Source organism: Peromyscus maniculatus, chromosome 2 (assembly GCF_049852395.1).
Source record: "Peromyscus maniculatus bairdii isolate BWxNUB_F1_BW_parent chromosome 2, HU_Pman_BW_mat_3.1, whole genome shotgun sequence".
Taxonomy (NCBI): domain Eukaryota; kingdom Metazoa; phylum Chordata; class Mammalia; order Rodentia; family Cricetidae; genus Peromyscus; species Peromyscus maniculatus.
The window spans coordinates 104,675,358-104,694,217 of NC_134853.1; the positions used below are offsets into that span (position 1 = coordinate 104,675,358).

The window sequence follows — 18,860 nt, forward strand, 5'->3', positions numbered from 1 at the left end:
GACTTTTATCATGAAAGAATTTTGTATTTTGTCAAAGGCCTTTCTGCATCGAATGAGATAATCATGTGGTTTCTGTCCCAGATTTATTTATGTGGTGGGTTATATTTATTTTATATTTATTGGTTTACATTTGTGGAACCATCCATGCATCTCTGGGATGAAGCCAACCTTATCATGGTGGGTAATTTTCTGATGTTTCTTGATTTCAATTTGAAAATGTTTTATTGAAAAATTTTACGTCTATATTTATTAGAGAGACTGGCATATAATTGCTTCATTTTGTTGGATGACTGTCTTGCATCACGGAAGAATTTGCAGTTATTACTTGGCAAATGAATTTGAGGAGTATTGGTGTTAGGGTCTCTTAGAATCCTGTGCTATATTGATCCATTCATCTACCACTTCCCTTTTTAAGCTGGGAGATTTTAAATTACTGCTTATAATATCTCATTGGTGATTATGGTCTACTTAAAGTATTTTCACCTTGATTTAATTTTGGTAGATCATTGTTCTGGCTAGGTTTATGTCAACTTGAGCTGTTGGAAAGGAGGGAGCCTCAATTGAGAAAGGCTTCTGTAAGATCCAGCTGTAGGGAATTTTCTTAATTAGTGGTTGATGGGGGAAGGCCTAGCTTGTTGTGGGTGGTGCCTCCTCTGGGGTGGTGGTTCTGGTTTTTGTAAGAAAGCAGTTTGAGCAAAGCATGGGGAGCAGACCAGTAAGCAGCACCCCTCCATGACCTCTGTGCCAGCTCCTGCCTGTAGGTTCCTGCTCTGTTTGAGTTCCTGTCCTGACTTCCTTTAATGACAAATAGTGATGTGGAAGCATAAGCCACATAACCTCTCCTCCCCAATGCTTTGGTTTTGGTGTTTCAGTACAGCAATGGTATCCCTAACATAGCCCTGTACATTTAGAAATTCATCCATTGCTTTTAGACTTTCCAGTTTATAGTTTTAAAGTATGTTCTTATGAGTCTCCGAGTTTCCTCAGTATCTGTTGTAATGTTTCCCTTCTCCTGATTTTATTAATTTGGATCTTCTCTCTTACTTTTGGTTAGTTTGACTAAAGGTTTGTCAATCTTATTAATCTTTTCAGTGTACCAACTCTTTATTTCATTGATTTTTTATATTATTATTTTTATTTGTATTTCTATTTTTTTGATTAATTCCAGGTGTGAACAAATTTGATATGAAAAGTTATAAGTTACCATTGTAAGACTGTCTTCCTTAGGTATGGCATCATAAGTACTGTCTTATTTGTCAGCGGGAAGTTTTGTTGTAGCAAATAACCACTGATTAGACTTTAGATGTTTCTTTAGAAAGGACCTATTTTACTATCTATAAAAATATATTTAAAATATTTTACCTTATGTCTAATACTGACACTTCTCAGAAATATTTAATCTTTCATGATTTACTACACTAATTTTCCTAATTTGATATGGTTATTATCATAGATAACATTTACTTGAGTGTCTTGTATGCATGGTATAGTTAAGATCTTTTAATGTATTAAAAGTCATTTAATTTACATGAATTCTTTTTTTTTTTTTTTTTTTTTTTGGTTTTTTCGAGACAGGGTTTCTCTGTGTAGCTTTGCGCCTTTCCTGGAGCTCACTTGGTAGCCCAGGCTGGCCTCGAACTCACAGAGATCCGCCTGGCTCTGCCTCCCGAGTGCTGGGATTAAAGGCGTGTGCCACCACGCCCGGCTTACATGAATTCTTAAAATAGTAATTATTTTTGTGGAAATTAACTATATTTAATGTTTAGTGTTTTTGGCATATTAGTTTTACCTGGTGTCTTTTAGAACATAAAAATGAAAAATATTTATAAACTTATGTGAAATGTCAGAGGTTTTTGTTTCCCAGTTACTCAACAGTGTGACAAAAGGTTCACTATTTTAATGTTCAGATTTTAGGCTATTTTTCACTAATTTCTTCTCTTAGGTCAGGACTCTAGTGATTGCATTTTCTCTGATGTTGGTTTGGAAGTCTGACTGCTACATAATCTGGATTATGGAAGTAGTAGAGGACACACTTTTGTCCTCAAATGACATTCACCTCTTGTATTACAGAATATTTTGCATTCTGAAGTACACATATTTTTCCTTACAATGAATAGATGATGTCCTGGCTAGCTTTTTGTCAGGTTGATCCAAGTTTGAATTATCTGGGAAAAGAACATTTTCTTGATTAATGGTTGATGTGCCAGGGCCCTGTCCACTGCTGTTGTACCATCCCTAGGCAAGGGGACCTGGATGGTATAAGAAAGCAGGCTGACAAGGCATAAGAAGGAAGCCAGTGACGAGCCTTCTTCCATGGCTTCCCCTTAGTTTCTGCTTCCAGGTTCCTGCCTTCATCCTCTGTCCTGACATCCCTCAGTTACAGATTATGACCTGAGACTTCTGAGATAAACTAAGTCCTTTCCTCCCTAAGTTGCTTTTGGTCATGTCGCTTTATCACAGCAGGAGAAAAGTAAGGAGACAGAGGGGCATATTACATGTCTGGCTGCTCTCACCTTGCCAATGTCAGTTGTTAACACTACATTTTATCTATAAAACAATTTTTACCTTTTTTTTGGTCCAGAAACTTTCCCCCTGTTTCTTAGATAGCTATGTGAACCCCTCTGAGGTACAGACTTCATTGCAGCATATAGGCTAAGTTACCCTGGGGTGAAAGATGACGTAGGACACTCAGATTCTGGGCTTGCTGCACAGGGTCTCATGCTGGTCTGTCTTTTCCTGGTGTGAAACCATGGTAACTGGATATGGGAATAGGGTGTGTAGTGAGAGCGTCAGTCAGAGGACTGGTCAGGAGTCATCAGATGCTTGTTCTCTGTCTACCACCCCCCCCTTAGTTAATTCAGATCACCATTTTTATGTCTTATGCCAACGGGGCACCTTTCTCCTTGTCAAGGAACTGGCTTTTCACTGGTGTCCTGTACTTCATCATTTGGTTCATTTTGAGGTATTGGGTCAAATTTAAGCAAGCTGGGAGAACTGTTTTCTAAGTCCTTAAATGTTTTGTTTTCAAAACGAGTTTTGAAGGATCTCATTTTATCTATTCCTTTTACATCCAAGAATTCAGGAAATACTTTCTACAAATTTAGGAAGCAGGATTGCTTTTAAAATATTGAACTGTTTCATCTGAAAATATTAAAGGATGTGACTTTTGTGACTTAACATTGAAATGATTAAGAGCATTTTGCTGATTGAAGAATAATTCCCATTTTCATTCAATAAGCAGTTAGGAATGTTTGCAGTCATTTATACATTTTAGATCCTTATATAGCAAGAATATATTCATATGTACTTGTGTTTACATGTGTGTATGCACACATGTGAATCGCCTATCAGAGCTTATATCATTAGGATTTCATAGCAGAAGTTAAAATAGAACAATAGTATTACCGTGAGATTCAGGAGTTTATCACTTCAGAAGCCTTTCTTGTAAGAGATACAATACAATTAGAGGGTTAGGAGAAGAGCTTTGCTTACAAATTCCTTGGTTTGAATCTCATTGCCACATTGCTACCTCGGGAATGTCCTTCTGCTTTACCCTGAAAAATTAGATTGAAGACACTATCTGCCCTATATGATTACTATAAAGAGATTCAATAAAGCTTCTACTACAGTTCCTGACTCTAGTAAATAACTAACAAACATTATGTGTTTTAGTTGTATGAGTCTTACAACAGTTTGGAAGTAGACAAGAAAGTTCCTATTTTATGTAGCAAGGGAGAAGATGAAGGCCCCGGAGATTGTGTGGTATTTCCTGAGAACACAGTGCTGTGTATGTAACAGAGCAAGAACTGGGCAGATTTAGTATCTCATTGGAGAAGAGAAATGAACTTAGAACAACGAAGAGAGATTGGATATAGGAAGAAACAGATGCAATCGCATGTTTTTGCTACCTTGGGGATAAAATACTCGACCACTGAAGTACATCTCCAGCCTCATTTGTGTTTGAGTTTTACATACTTTTGACACCCCAGGAAACACCTTGTTAGTATTAGATATAAATTTATTTTAAAATGACTCAAGGTGGGGTAGGCTAGGACATGGGATATCTACCCACACCCCAGGTTGCATCATGATTTACTGTTGGGCAGAGAATTTACATTTAGGTATTCTCTTTTATACATATAACTATGCTTTCCCCCCTCCAACTTGAAAAAATGTGATTAATAATTTATCCATTAGATTGGACGTGAAGATGGTATTTCCCAAGTATCTTTATTCTTTTTATAAGGTAATTTATACCAATTGGTAGATTGCAGTTTTTCATCTCTTCTAATTTTTAATTAATATATTCTTCAAAAGTTGTTACTTCACTCATTTACTCAAATACCCACTGTGGACTACTCTCTCGGGGATACAGACACGTGTAGACATAGAGCCTGGCCTCACAGATTGCTAGTCTGGTAAAGAAGAAAAACATGTAACATAATAAATCTCCCCAATGATTGCGACAATCAAAGCCAGTGTGAGCAGCCCACAGGGAGCGAGGACACAAGCTAACTACCGTTTTTGGGCTTTGTAGATGGTTCTTGAAAGAGCGGCTGTCTCAGAAGGATGTTTGAGGGCGAATAGGAATTTCTTAAGGGAAACCTGAATTTTCTAGTAACTGGCCTGCTTCTGCTTCTCAGACACTTAACACTATTTCTCACTTGTTCACTAAATTATTTTCCACATGCATTTGGAATTGCTAAAATAAATACCTGGTCTCTCAAGGCTGCTTCAGTTCAGACCAGCAGACTGAATGTAATTTGCACGTTCTTAGCCTCTGTCTGTCATTGCTCGGCATGTCTGTCGTAGGAACATTTCCTTCATAAATACTGTAATACTGTTTTTGGACATATCTTTGAAATGTTTGAATTAATGTTGATGTACTTGAAGCGTTTTTGCAAGATTAGTTGAAGAGGATATAATAGAATCCCTTTGGGTTAAAATTCACTGAAGGTTTCTTTTAAGGAAAAGTCTATAGACTATGGTTCAGCCATGTTGCCGAGCTCAGCACCCCCCAGTCTGTACCATGTAGGGAAGAGGGTAAGTGAGCCAGCACCTGCTTCTACTATTACCACTCTGCAGACTGTGTCTGAGGACACCTCTGTGTTAGACGGTGGACATAATGACTCCTTTCTCTCAGTGTGGGAATCAGCAGTTAGTCACAGGATTATTTGAGCTCTTTTGTTTCAAAACATTTGTTAGGTAGATTGTAAGTTTTACTAACTCAGCTCATTATGAAATATTAATATGTTATTCATATACCCATGTGTTGTCTCTTACAAGATTGAAATTTAGGTCAAATTACAACCTGAATTTAATTTTAGTACAGAAAATAAGTGTGTCATATTTAAAACCTGTGTTCTAAATTTTAAGCACAATAGATCAAAGTACATCTCATTTAAATAAATCCTCTGGAATAAAGATTCAATTATTATTTTCCCAAACCTGTTTATCTTTCTGCACATGTGTGCATCCCTGTGTGCAAGTATGTATGCACATGTGGGGGTGTATGTGCACATGTACACATGTGGCAGTCAGTATTGTTCCTTAGGGGCCATTTATCTTGTTTTTTTGAGATGGAATATTAAGGTGGCCAGTGTATTAAGGTGTCCAGTGGCCCCTATGAATCCTCCTGTGTCCCCCACAAACCGGGGTCATACATGGGCACCACCTAACTGTTTACATGGGTGCTGGGATTGAACTCGGCCCCTTACACAGCAAGTGCCTTCCCCCACTGAACTATTGCCCCACCCCATCCCGGAGCGTCAGGGACTGTTTGCGATATAGAATGGGAGGTTTATCTTTATTTTCTAGAAACTATAAAAATTGTTTATTTTTTATTTTCGTGATTTTGCTTTCAAATGCCAGAAATTCTGCTTTGGGAACAACTTTATTTGAATTGTAAGTGACATTAATTTTATTTCTTAAGGCCATGATTAAAAGTTTCTTGGATGTCTACCAGCTTGCAAGTGCTAGAATCTCTACATTAGAGAAGGAAATGACGTCGCACCGAAATCACATTGCAACTCTGAAATCCGAGCTCCACACAGCTTGTCTAAGAGAGAATGAAAGCTTACAATCAGTAAGTTCAGAGCAAAATGCTTTGTCTTCCTTGGGTCTTGGGTCACATGTATATTCATGTTTTTATTGCTCGCAAGATCATTTGGCTGTATCTGTGTGTGAGTGTGTGTTTATGTAATTTAGGATAAGCGATCAATCAAATAACATAAGGTTAGTATGGAGGAACATTAGAGAGAAGAAAAAGCGATTAATTTTTCCACTGTATCATGTACAGAGGTATGCATATTGTTCTCACGCTGCTCCAGCACGACATCAGGACGCCTTTGTTCGGCCGCGCACTGACGGCTGGGTTTGCCAGTATGCATAGTTAAAGCTTATAACTGTCTGAAGATTCAGTGTGTCCCATTAAGACAGAATATTATTAATTATGCGTATAACCAAAATGGTAATTAGAACATGTGATTATTCTCGGTAGAAAACTAGACTTATTCATAATACATGCCTAGCTAAAGATGCATGTTGTGATTCATCTATATGATTAAAATTCTGTTTCAGTACTCATTTTATGTCTTAAAATTTTAGCCATGATAAAATTTGGGCTAATTTAAAACTAAAAATAAAAAAATTCTACATTTGGGATATGCATTTGGGGAATTTTATAAAATGAATATATTCGTGATGTAGTGGAATGTAACAGACATTCAGAGGGTTGTTAGTAATTGGACTGTGTGTTTTCCTTTTTTGATTTGGTTATGATGCATGGGGGTGACTTCTGAGTACAAACGACAGTTTCTAGATTCGGCTGTGGACCTGTTTCAGACGATGATGCTCAGCGGCACAGGAGCTAACCCGGCTGACCTTAGGTTGCTGACAGCTGTGCCTTGGCTGGGCTTTTTCCTTTGGGCTTGAGCTCCACTGCCAGCGTTTCAGTGACACCTTTGGGACTGTGGTGTTTGGAACAGCAGCCAGCCACCAACCCCTCCCTCCTGCCCCACTCCTCTCTGCCTCTCTTTGCCCCTCATGTCTACCGCTCTTGCTTCCCTCTTTTTGCCATAGCTGCCGTCATCCACTGACCAAGAGGTATTCCACGGGTGTGCATTGTCTGTTTGCTCCCTGCGCTCACTTGAACCCCAAATACACTCTACAAATACAAGCCCTTTGGAGGTGACACCCTGGGTGGGCCAAGAGCAGTCTGGCCACAGTCGATACCTAATATTTAGGAACATGAATATTAGGAATTTACCTAATAAATATCAAAAGTCAATTACTTGGGACCTAGAATGTCAGTTCAATTTTTTTTTATCCTTTATTAGATTTTTAATGAGAGCTTAATGATACTTTGACCTCTACTAAGGGAGATTACGATTAAAGAGGGAACATTGCACATTTGAACATTTGAATTTACATATTCATCTTTCTTCATGTTTATTCTGTTAGAATTGTATTATACTGTTTAGCTTATGTTAACTGGGTTGGGTTGTACCAATTCTTATCGCTTGTTACTATTTAGTCACAGAAAACTAATTGCTTGTATTTTAAGAAAGGCAAAACTTAATGAACAGAAATTGTTTCTCTAATTGTTACTTTTTTTAACCAATTACTTTTCTGATGAAATTGTACTTACTGTTATACCAAAACCACCTTTCTGGTCTAAACACACTTGGTCATTACCTCACATGTGAGATGTGTTCATTCTCACCATGGTTCTCATGAAGGGAACACATGAACTGTGAAGACTCATCCTGGGATGTGATCTCTCATCCTGGGAAGCTCAGGGTCTCTATGTGTGTGTGCTCTTTTGTTGATTTCTTTTATTGAGCATCACTATTTCTAAAATAGTAACACATCTTCATGACGATTTTGTTTGTCAAGGCATTTGCACGTGCTCTTTCTAATTTAAACCTCTTAAGAACTTTGAGGGAGGGAGACAAGCAAGCCTTAGACTTCGTCTGATATGGATATGAGGCAATAGTGTTTGGTGGGTTAAGAGCATGAGCTTTGAGTGTGTCTCCATTTGGAATTCTACTAAGTATACATTACAAAAATTAACATGAATTTTTATAACAGAAAATTATAGTTATAAATTATAACCAACATAGTAAGTGCATTTCTGTTACCTTTAAAAATACAGTGTTTTTATTTCACGGGTTCTTATTATAACAGTAAGAAATCTAGATGCAGGTGGTTATTTTTGCTAGTTTAGTGGTTCATTTTATACATGCAATTCCTAAACTGCTTCCTTGTTGTCCTTGGATGTAGTAATCAGCTTTCGGATTTTAAGTCGCATCTAAGGTAGAAGGACAGGTTGCCTCAGCAGCATTTGGTACATGGATTCTAGTTCTGTCCATTGCTAACAATGGGGTTTGGATCTCCGAATTTTCAACTGCAAGTGAGAATGATGATACTACTTCCTAACACAGATATTGGGAAGTCGACTGAGAAATGTTCAGCTGCTTTGGACTTTGCCATGTACTTAATGAGTAGATAGGTGGTGTGTGTGTGTGTGTGTGTGTGTGTGCGTTATTAGTTTAATAACTTTTATTCAGATAGAAAATTGAGTGCATCACCTCAGGAAGGTTATCTGCTAGCCTAACACTTTCAATGGCATCATTTTGTTCTACTTTGTACTGTAGCTTGTGTGTTCTTTTCTGTCTATGGCAGCATCAGTGTATTCCAAAAACTGAGCTCACTGCTCTTTCTGAGGCCTGTCGTCTTCTTTTTCATTGACTAATTCTTAAAATTCAGACTAAAAATGCCTGAGGATAAATCTTGGAAAATTCACCTTATAATTCCTGAGTTATAAAGGTTATAAAGGAGGCTGTGCAAGAAAAACAAAATATATACCATGGGGACAAAATATTGCAAGAAGAATCTGTAGTCAATAGTGTCAGGGGCTTTGGAAGTACAGTAGAGCAGAGGTTGAAAATGTCCTTTAGTCTTGACCTGTGGAGGCCACTGGTTACCTAAACAAAAACTCTCCTAGCAAGGTGTTGGTGGGTATACAGGAACTGACCCTTTCCAAACCATGGTGATTTTACATTTCCTCAGATATTTAGCAGTTGTATGCAAGACAGGGGCAGTATGTTCTGAGGGTCCAGAGAATTCTAAGATAGGAGTGATTTCTGTGGTCTATTGTCTTGAGACCCCTAAATATAGCCCCCCCAATTCTATCCAGTACACTATACTTTTACTATTTTAGTTCATAGCATGTCTTTTTCAGTCCTTTTCTTTTTACCTTCCTATGCTTTATATTTACTGTGAGTTTCTTCTAGAAAGGAATGGTTTGGTTTTCCTTTATGCATTTTCACAGTCTCTGGTTTTTAATTAAGTAATTAAGCCATTTATAATTAATATGTTGCTGATAGGCTTGCATTTTTCTATCATTTAAAAATGTGTTTCTTCTTTTTTTGTTTCTCTGTGTTCCATTTATTTTTTTCTCTTTGATTATTTGAATTTATTTCAGCATTCTGAAATAAATATGTCTACTGGATAATTTCATTATTCTAGTGATATATAGATATATCTTAATATTGTTTTTGAACCCATCAAGAAAAGTATAAAACCTTACAAGGAGTTCTCACCCTCATCAAGAATCATTATAGAAAACCACGCCCATCAAAATGCTGGATTGTGAAGCTCAGTTCTAATGGATACAGCTACAAAACACTTCCTCACCTAAAGCTCAGGGAACATTGCAGAAGAGGGCCTGAAAGATTGTAATAGTCAGAGAATCATGGAGTTTGCTGTGAGACTGTGTCCCCTAGCAACGTCGTACATTACAGCCCATAAAGTCTCACCAACATAACTGCTCAAGTGTAAACTTAACAAGGACAATAGACATGCCAAAGTGGATGGGAAATAGAGAACTACAGGCCACTAAGAAACATGGAGAGCAGGAAAAATAGTCTCCAAGGAAGCGTACACCAATTAGTTATCCAATACCAGTGATCAGCCCTGAAAACATACATATAAGTAACATTGTCTAGACTGAGCAGGTTTATTTAGGAATATATATTTATATACTTAAACATCAATGCATGCAATAACAATTAATGAAAAAAAGAGGTAATGAATCTGAAAGAGAAATAAGGAGTGGTATTTAGGAGGATTTAGAGAGAGGGATTAAAAAGGGGGAGAAATAATATAATTGTATTATAGTCTTAAAAATAAAAGAAAAATCCTTACTAGGATGTAAGTTATTTGTTCTCCCATGATTATATCATAATTGACACACACACACATATGTACACATAGATATACATACATATATGTACATTCTTACTCAATTTATATACATACATTGAAAGGGCTACTAGACATTTTTCTTTCAACAGCTATGCATAATTTTAAAATTTATTAAGGCAAATCTTTTATAATTACCTAGACTTTACCTTTTTTAACTTCTTTATCTTGAAGACCTAAATCTCTGTTTGCTATCATTTCTTTTTAGTCTAAGGAAAACTCTTAAGTATTTTTTTTAGAGATTCAATATTATAGTAGATTTTGTTAGTTCTCTTTCTTTTTACAATGTTTTTATTTTACTTTATTTTGAAAAATACTTTCATTGACTATGGCCTTCTGTATTGACAGTAGTCTTTCCGCTGTAAAATGTTTTGCCATTTCCTTTACTCCTACAGGATTTCTGGTGGGAACTGTACAGTCACTCAGAGGGTTGTCTCCCTATACCTCTCATCTCATGTTTTTCTCCACCCTCATTCAAGATTTCTCTGTCACTTTTTTCCAGTTTGATTGTAACATGTCGATGCATATTAGTTAGTTGTTAGATGTTTGTAGGGTAGTGAGTAGAGTTTGTCCTATTCAGCGAGTTTCTTGAATCTGTGTGTTTACATCTTTCCCTGGATGTGGGAGGTCTTCAGCCATTAGTTCTTAGAATCTCAAGGTTTCTTTCTCTTTCTCCATCATTTATTTCCTGTTGTTTGATTGGTTGGACTCTGTGAATTCGCACAGGTTCACTATATATTTCCTCTGTCATAGCTGCTGTGAACACATCTAATAAAAATTTAATTTCAGTACTGTATGTTTTTACTTCTGAAATTTCAATTTGTTCTTTTATAAAAATGTCCTGAGAAATTTTATGTTGTCACTCACTTCAAGAATGTCAGTAACTTCTTTGTCTTTGTTTTATAGTTGCACTGTCTGCTTCATTTGGGGAGTACCGTGTGCTTCCTGTCTTCTCACGTTTTCAGTTGTGACCCTGCCTCTAATTGCTGAGCCATCTCTCTAGCCCTATTGTCTTTTCTAAGAATGTGACAAAATTTCTTACTTTAGGTGTGTTGAGAAATTTTAGATTGTTTCTTGAACATTTTATACATTGTATAGTTTAAATTATAACTCTTATTACAATCCTTAGAATACTGATATTTTCCCAATCTATCATGGATTTTCTTGATTTTCCTGCTGAGAACGGTAAGATTGTCATTTCTTCATTTGTTTTCTCTGGTAGGCATTCTGAAGTTTCCCTTGTCTTCCTAGGCACATGGGTGATTGCACTTCTCCCAGTCTTACAATTTAGGCCTTACTAGGTGAGTTGCTTAACCAAGAAATTATAAATGGAACTGACATGTGTTATTTCCTTATGCAAATATTCAGTAATTCCTTCATGAATCCATGTATGTTCTATTTTTAAAATTATTTCTTTTATTTTTGAGATTGTAATATAACTACCCCATTTGTCCCTCCTCCTTTCTTCTTCCAAACCCTCCCATATACTCCTCCTTGCTCTTCTACAGCTCATGGTCTCTTTTCATTAATATATGTGTATATATATTTCTGAATATAATAATATATAATTTCTAAATACACAAACCCAACCTACTCAGTCTGTGTAATGGTTGTCTGGGTGGGCAGCCAGCGGGTGCTCTTCCCTGGGAAACTCTCTCTCCCTCTATCCGCGTTCCTCAGTTGCCTTGTTCTCTTTGTGGGGTTGAAGCCGCCTGGTCTTTCCCCTTCCCCGTCAGGGTGTCTCTTGTCGTCATGTCGGTTGTTGTCTGTGATCAGCTCACGTTAGGCAGCCATGGTGATGAGACTTTATGGATGTAACTTCTGACATTACTGGGAGACACAGTCTCAGAAAAGTCCCTGTCCCTCTGGCTCTTAGGATCTTCTCACCCGGCTTCCTCGGTGACCCAAGCCTTAGAGGCAGGAGTTTATTGCAAATTTATCAGTTGGGACTGGGCTTTAGGACTGTAATTTGATTACTGTGGTTTTCTGTAATGGTCTCAATCTGTTACATCAGAGAGAAGTTTCTTTCTTTCTTTCTCTCTTTCTTTCTTTCTTTCTTTCTTTCTTTCTTTCTTTCTTTCTTTCTTTCTTTCTTTCTTTCTTTCTTTCTTTTTTTCTTTCTTCTCTCTCCTTCCTTCCTTCCTTCCTTCCTTCCTTCCTTCCTTCCTTCCTTCCTTCCTTCCTTCCTTCTTCCCTCCCTCCCTCCCTCCCCCCCCCCCTCTCTTTCTCTGTCCTCTTTTCCCATGAAACAGGATTTCTCTGTGTAACAGCTCTGGCTGTCTTAGAACTCACTTTGTAGACCAGACTGGCTTGAAACTCACAGAGATCCGCCTGCCTCTGCCTCCTGAGTGCTGGGATTAAAGGCTAGAATTTTATCTGTCTATGCTGCCATACAGTTGCTGAGAGCTAGGCTTCCCTTAGAACAAAGTGGGGAAAGAGAGGAAAAGGAAAGAAATGGAGATTGTCCTCTACTCCCAGCACTGGCTCTCAGTACCCCCTTTAGTTATCTGGCCAGACACCTCTCCATGTAAGGAAGTAAGAACAAAGGAAAGGAAACAGGAGACCCACAGTTCTACCAAGCACATGCCACTCTCTTCTCTAAACTCTGCTCACTTTCCTTTGCTTTTCAGAGCCCTCAGCAGGTCCTTCTAGTATTTCTCCAAGATACTTCAGTTGTAACAAATTCAAGAGATAGCCTTTAGGGGGTTACTTTATTGTAGGGAGTAGCATGGTGTACACTAGGAATGATAGTGACCACAGAGGCCAATCATGGCATCCTAGATTCAAATTTCTTTATCTTTGTGGGTAAGATTTTTAACCTCAGTGAGCTGCTACTCCTTATCTAATATTTGGTAATATTAATGCCTACTGACATAGGTGTTTCAACAACAGAGAAGTAGTTGGTACCATTTTGTTCGCAAAGCACTTACTGTATGCGTGGTGTCCATCGGAATTCATGCACGTCTGTGTCTGCTCTGTATAGATCGTTTTATATCTTACTTTCTGGTGGGCGTCATTTGAAGCATGGGGATTAAGATGGATAAGACATGATCTCTGCCTTTGTGGTTTCCTGTTCTTTCCTGAGAATATAACAGACACAAAAATAGGCATAGAAAGTCCATGGGAACAGAGGTGAGGAGAGGTCATTCTGCCTAACATTGTCAGAGGTATCAAGAAATCAGAAATGTCAGTGAGAGTCTCTGTAATGATTTGATAGCTTGTTAGAAGGGAAGAGCGATCCAAATATGTTTTTTTTCCAATGAGGGATGAGCTTTCTGCATAACAGTCTGTTTAATGAATGATGTTATATTGTGAGAATTGAAAACTATAATAATATGTTCCTGCATTGGTTACATACCCTCGCTCTGTTAAAGTCACTGCACTCAAACAGCTGTATGCAACAGAATCCCAAACTGCTTGCTCTTGTAGTCCAAGCCCACCTTCATATTTTGCTCTCTGTTCTTACACAGTAAGTTCCCCTTTTATGTTATGATCTGGTTTGACTGTGCTCCTAACCATCATGGCCTTGATGCCTGTGTTTGGTGTCGCTTGTGTTTATCTTGGTCATTTCAGAATCCTATTAACTAGTCCAGTCTTCGAGCACACACCTCACAATGTCATCACTATTTTCTCACAGGCCCCACATGCGAAGCTTCCCAATGATGCAGATGTTTATATATCCTGGCACTGTTGTCATTCATACAAATACTCTGAACATCAGTTTTGATATTTTTAATATATAAATGGAAGTGCTTACACTGTAGGATTGTTTAAAGAACAAAATAAAGACAATGCCTGGCGTATTAGTAGGTGCACAATAACTATTGACTCTCTTGCCTATGTACAACCGTATTTTTCTGTTAGCTATGCATTTCCCGCAGCTAAGCTTTAAAATATGTTAATTAGGAGGAAATCTTTTTTGTGTGTCGGCAAGAAAAAAGAACAAGCAACTGTTAGCCATGAAGTCATGTGTTAAGAGAGATTCCACTCTACACTGGTACAGAGTGCAGATTCTGAGTCCCATTCTAGACTTGGGTAGAACTCACCTGGGTCACTCTGGTTCTTCGATGCTTTCCTGAAACTGCAGTGTGGTACATGCAGCCATCACCGGCACTACAGGGAGAGAGGAGAATGAGGCAGCTGTGGCTGGGGAACTGAATTCAGGTGGGGGAGAGGAAAAACTACCTTCTGGAACTGAAATCTTAGTGAGATAATGAAGATTACTTAGGAATTGATAGAGAAAAGCACTCTATGCTTACAAGCTGAAAGACGTCCTGTGTGACCTGGAGCTTGTGAGAGCCGACCCTGGAGGATGGGGGAACTTGAAGGAGCTGACCCTGGAGATATGGGGAGCTTGTGAGAGCTGACTCTGGAGGATATGGGGAGCTTGTGAGAGCTGACCCTGGAGATATGGGGAGCTTGTGAGAGCCAACCCTGGAGGATATGGGGAGCTTGTGAGAGCTGCCCCTGGAGGATGGGGGAACTTGAAGGAGCTGACCCTGGAGATATGGGGAGCTTGTGAGAGCCAACCCTGGAGGATATGGGGAGCTTGTGAGAGCCGGCACTACAGGATGTCCATAAGCAGTGATAGGCTCCACTTTTGAGACTTAGTTCTCTCTGGTAACTGTTAAAAAACCACCTCCTTCCTTTGCTTTAGTTCTTTTTCCTGCTCTAAATTTATTTATTTTTCTTGTTTCTCCTCCAAATTCACCCATATTTTATGCCAGTTAACACTCATTTTACATTTTGCTGAATGCTGCTTACTTTCTAAGGGAGTCGATTGAATCCCTTATATGTTTAGCAAAAGCTCCAGCCTTGGCCTTTGCATATTAATAGAACTAAATAAGGGCAACATAACATACCCATAGTGACAGCTCGGCCAATACCAAACTTTATTTTTGATCTTGGTTTTCATTGCCAAACTTTGAGAGTTTTTGCATGTTCTTAAAACTAGAGGGTTCTGTGGCACAGTAAACAGGGTTGTGGAGGTAACAGCTCACATTGCACCAGCTCATACTGTCGCTTCTAGAGCTTTCCAAGAAGATCCACTTTTGGGTCTGGACAGTTGGCTTAGTAATCAGCAGCCCTGGCTGCTGTTCCAGAGGACCTGCTTTGCTTCCCAGCCCCCATACGGAGCCTCACAACCACCTGTAACTCCAGATCCAGGCATCTGATGCCCTCTCTGGCCTCCACTGGCAGCAGGCATGTGCATGGTGCACAGCTATACAACCAGGAAAGACACCCATACACATAAAATAATAACATTTTTTTAAAAAGTAAAAAAAAATGTAAGATCCACTTTCATGATGCGTTACTGGAAGAGTGACTTTTGAGTATGATATTATAACTTTTATATTTATATAATATTTAAACATTGCACATTATTTTGCAAATAAATAAACAAACAGTTATACCTAATAAATATGACTTTGTAAAGTTGTGTCCTTCACTAAAGTGTTATAAGGATGGATAAACAAGTATAAGAATGGTATATAAGATGGTATTTTGGCACCTAGATGTTTTAATTAATTCTGTCTGCTGTTCACGGAATGGTAACAACTAAATTTGCTTCTGAACACCTCTCTCCCTTCTGTTTTTCTTTCTAATTAAGTTATTGAGAGCATCATTTGCTTGATAGATGTCTATACTTAGATTTTCTGAAGACACTTCAAATTCATCGAGGTGCTAAAATTAGTATTGTCCAACCCTGGAAGGACCCAAACTCTGCCTTCCAAATTCTACCTTCACCAACATGCCTTGACCATTACATAACCCTGGCCATTCTGCTTCACGTTTCCTCTAGTGCCACTTTTACAAATGCTAAGTCTTACTCTCTCAATCACCAGATTTACATCCTTCTCCCTATTTTCTACCTATGTGGATATGAGTTTCCCTCTATTACAGAATGTACGTTCAAATAAAATGACATTTCTTTTCTTCACTACATTTTCTAAAAAATGGATAAAATTCCAAAACTGTACATGGCAAAATGAACATTCTTTTGGCATAAATGTTCCTATATCTGGTCTTCACTTTTCCATTCTATCTGCCATATTAGTGCCAGAGTTACCTTTTGAAAGACAGATGCAGCCGGGGTATAGCTCCACTCAAAATATATTTTTGTTCTGTTTATTTTTCCCAGTAATGTGCAAGACCTTTGTCATGGACATTCGAAGAGATTCTGGCTCTGTCTGGCTTTTGAACCTAGCTCCAGCTGGCAGAGCCCTTTTCTCAGTCTCCTTCCTGTTCTGGCACCACATATGGTTGACTACACAATCAGTTACTGTGTGTAGTACCGTACTGTGAGTCTTTGAGGTGCTGCGCGATCTGATTTTATAATCTCTTTCAACCACCTGACCTTAAGAAATGCTCATCTATTTGAATTAATATTAATTGGAGGAGGCTTCCTTCTGTAATACTTGTCCAATACCTACTTACTGTTTATTATGTCCTCTGCACAAACCACAGGTCCCCTGAACTTGCCTGTACCCCATTTTCCTGATTAATTCCCATCAAATTATGTGTCATGGTCTTCCCTAATGACAGCAAGATTGAGTATGATAATTTACATATAATTATGTCTTTGGTAAAATAAAAAGAATTGGGTACTTTTCTTCTTTATTAATCTTCATAAAAAGGAACAAAATTTCAAGCATGTTTGTGGCCAAACAGAGCATTGCTTTGACATACTGTTTAAATAATTTAAGCTTTGTTGAATGTTCTATGGCTCTTGCCTCTACACAGATAAACTGACTAGTAGTACCTTTTACTCACACACTGGGGCTCAGGAAACGCGTGTTGATGACAATTTAAAAAACAAATTAATATGAACTGTGCCTTGGCCCTACAACAGCTAGGAGTATGAGAGGATTATTTCAGGTGGAAATTAATTTACACAAATCAGTAGAAAGTTCTTTCTTAAAAGTGTATTTGGGGGCTAGAGAGATGTCTCAGCAGTTAAGAGCACTTGTTGCTCTTCAAGAGGACTCAGATGTAGTTCCTGCCATCCACATCAAGTGGCTCACAACCATCTTTAACTTCAGTTTGGGGAGATGATCCAGTGTCCACTTCTGGACTCCATGGCACCAGGCATCACGTGGTGTACATACATACACACAGGCACTCACACATTATTTTATCAAGTTTGCATTTATTCAAACCGGTTATGGAGCCCAATGAGTTGCAGTCCTGTAATATACGTATGTCAGGAAGCCCTGGGGCAATTTATGTATGGAAAAATAAAGAACCTTGTCCTTTACCTTACTAGGAAAAATTCCAGACTAGGAGAGATAACAGAATAATCTGCAGAGTTATGCACTTAAGGAATTGGAAGAAATTTAAGAAAAGATATTTTTAAACTATTTTTTTGGCACACTTGCCATACAATTTATATAATAGCATATTTCACAACCAGGAGCTCCAAATTACTGTGAGATTAATAGATTATGTTTTATAAAATGGAATAAAGCTATTATATTTTAAATTATACTCTTTTTAAAAGCTGTAGTTAAGAAGTTATTTTTAAAATTCTTTTTCTTTTATTGAAAATAGATTTCTTTTTCATATTATATCCTGATTACAGTTTCTCCTCCCTCCACTCCTCCCAGTTCTTCCCCATTTCCCCTCCCATTCAGATCAGCCCCCATCTGTCTCTCATTAGAAAATAAGCAGGTTTCTAAGGAATTATATAATATAATATAATATAATATAATATAATATAATATAATATAATATAATATAATATAATAAATATAATATAATAAGATAAAGCAAAAACTAACACATCAGAATAGGTCAAAACAAACAGAAGGAAAAGAGCCCAAGAGAAGGCACAAGAAACAGACTCTTTCATACACATATTCAGAAATACCATAAGACATTAAACTATAGGGTAAAAGGAGTGTAGTGGGTAGCCATTCCAGCTTTGATCTGGAAGTTCCAACCCCCATTGAGGCTTTGGTAACTGTCACACCTACAAGGTGGGGCCGCGAGAGGACCCTGAAGACCCGAGATCTGGATGTGCCCGCTCTCTTGGTTCCTGGATCCTGGACACTGGAGGTAGACCTAGCAGAGTTCTTCAGAGAACACCACTGGACTGCTCTACACCGTTCCCAGACCCTGTAAACCATCCCTTCACTTGTAAGTTACCCCACAAAATAAACCTCCCTTTTAACTACGTGGAGTTGTCTTAATAATTTCACCAATAAAGGAGAGAATAAAAATAGAAATAAAATAAAACTAATATAACAAAGGAAAACCAGTGACATAACATTATGAGACAAGGAACCTCCAAAGATGCCATTGAGTTCATTTTCTGTTGGCCATCTACGTAACAAGGGTAGCTTGTTCCCCAGTGAGACTCCTGGAGGAAACTAATGTTTTATTTGAAGTGGTTCGGTTGGAGACTGTGTCTATGTTAGAAAGGAGGGCGCATGTCCACTTCTCCTTTCAGCTCTAAAATCCCATCTGCTGCAGACCCATGCAGGCCCCGTGCCTGCTGCCTTAGTCTCTGTGAGTTCATATTTGCATCAGTCTTGTTGATTTCTTGGTGTCCTCCATCCCCTCTGGCTCTGTCTGCCTCCTTTTCCATGGGG

General features: G+C 38.2%; 1 protein-coding gene across 16 annotated transcripts in view; it reads left to right on the forward strand.

Annotated features, from left to right (window-relative positions):
• Ccdc171 (coiled-coil domain containing 171) overlaps positions 1–18,860 on the forward strand; it is a 342,210-nt gene that overhangs the window by 282,815 nt on the left and 40,535 nt on the right. For 14 of the 16 annotated variants that reach the window (XM_015994935.3, XM_015994936.3, XM_076564458.1 and 11 more), the window contains one exon: positions 5,933–6,085. The exons of the other annotated variants lie outside the window; for them this stretch is intronic. In XM_015994935.3, coding sequence (XP_015850421.2) covers positions 5,933–6,085 — 153 coding nt within the window. The remainder of the gene's footprint in view (positions 1–5,932; positions 6,086–18,860) is intronic. 16 annotated transcript variants of the gene reach the window in all.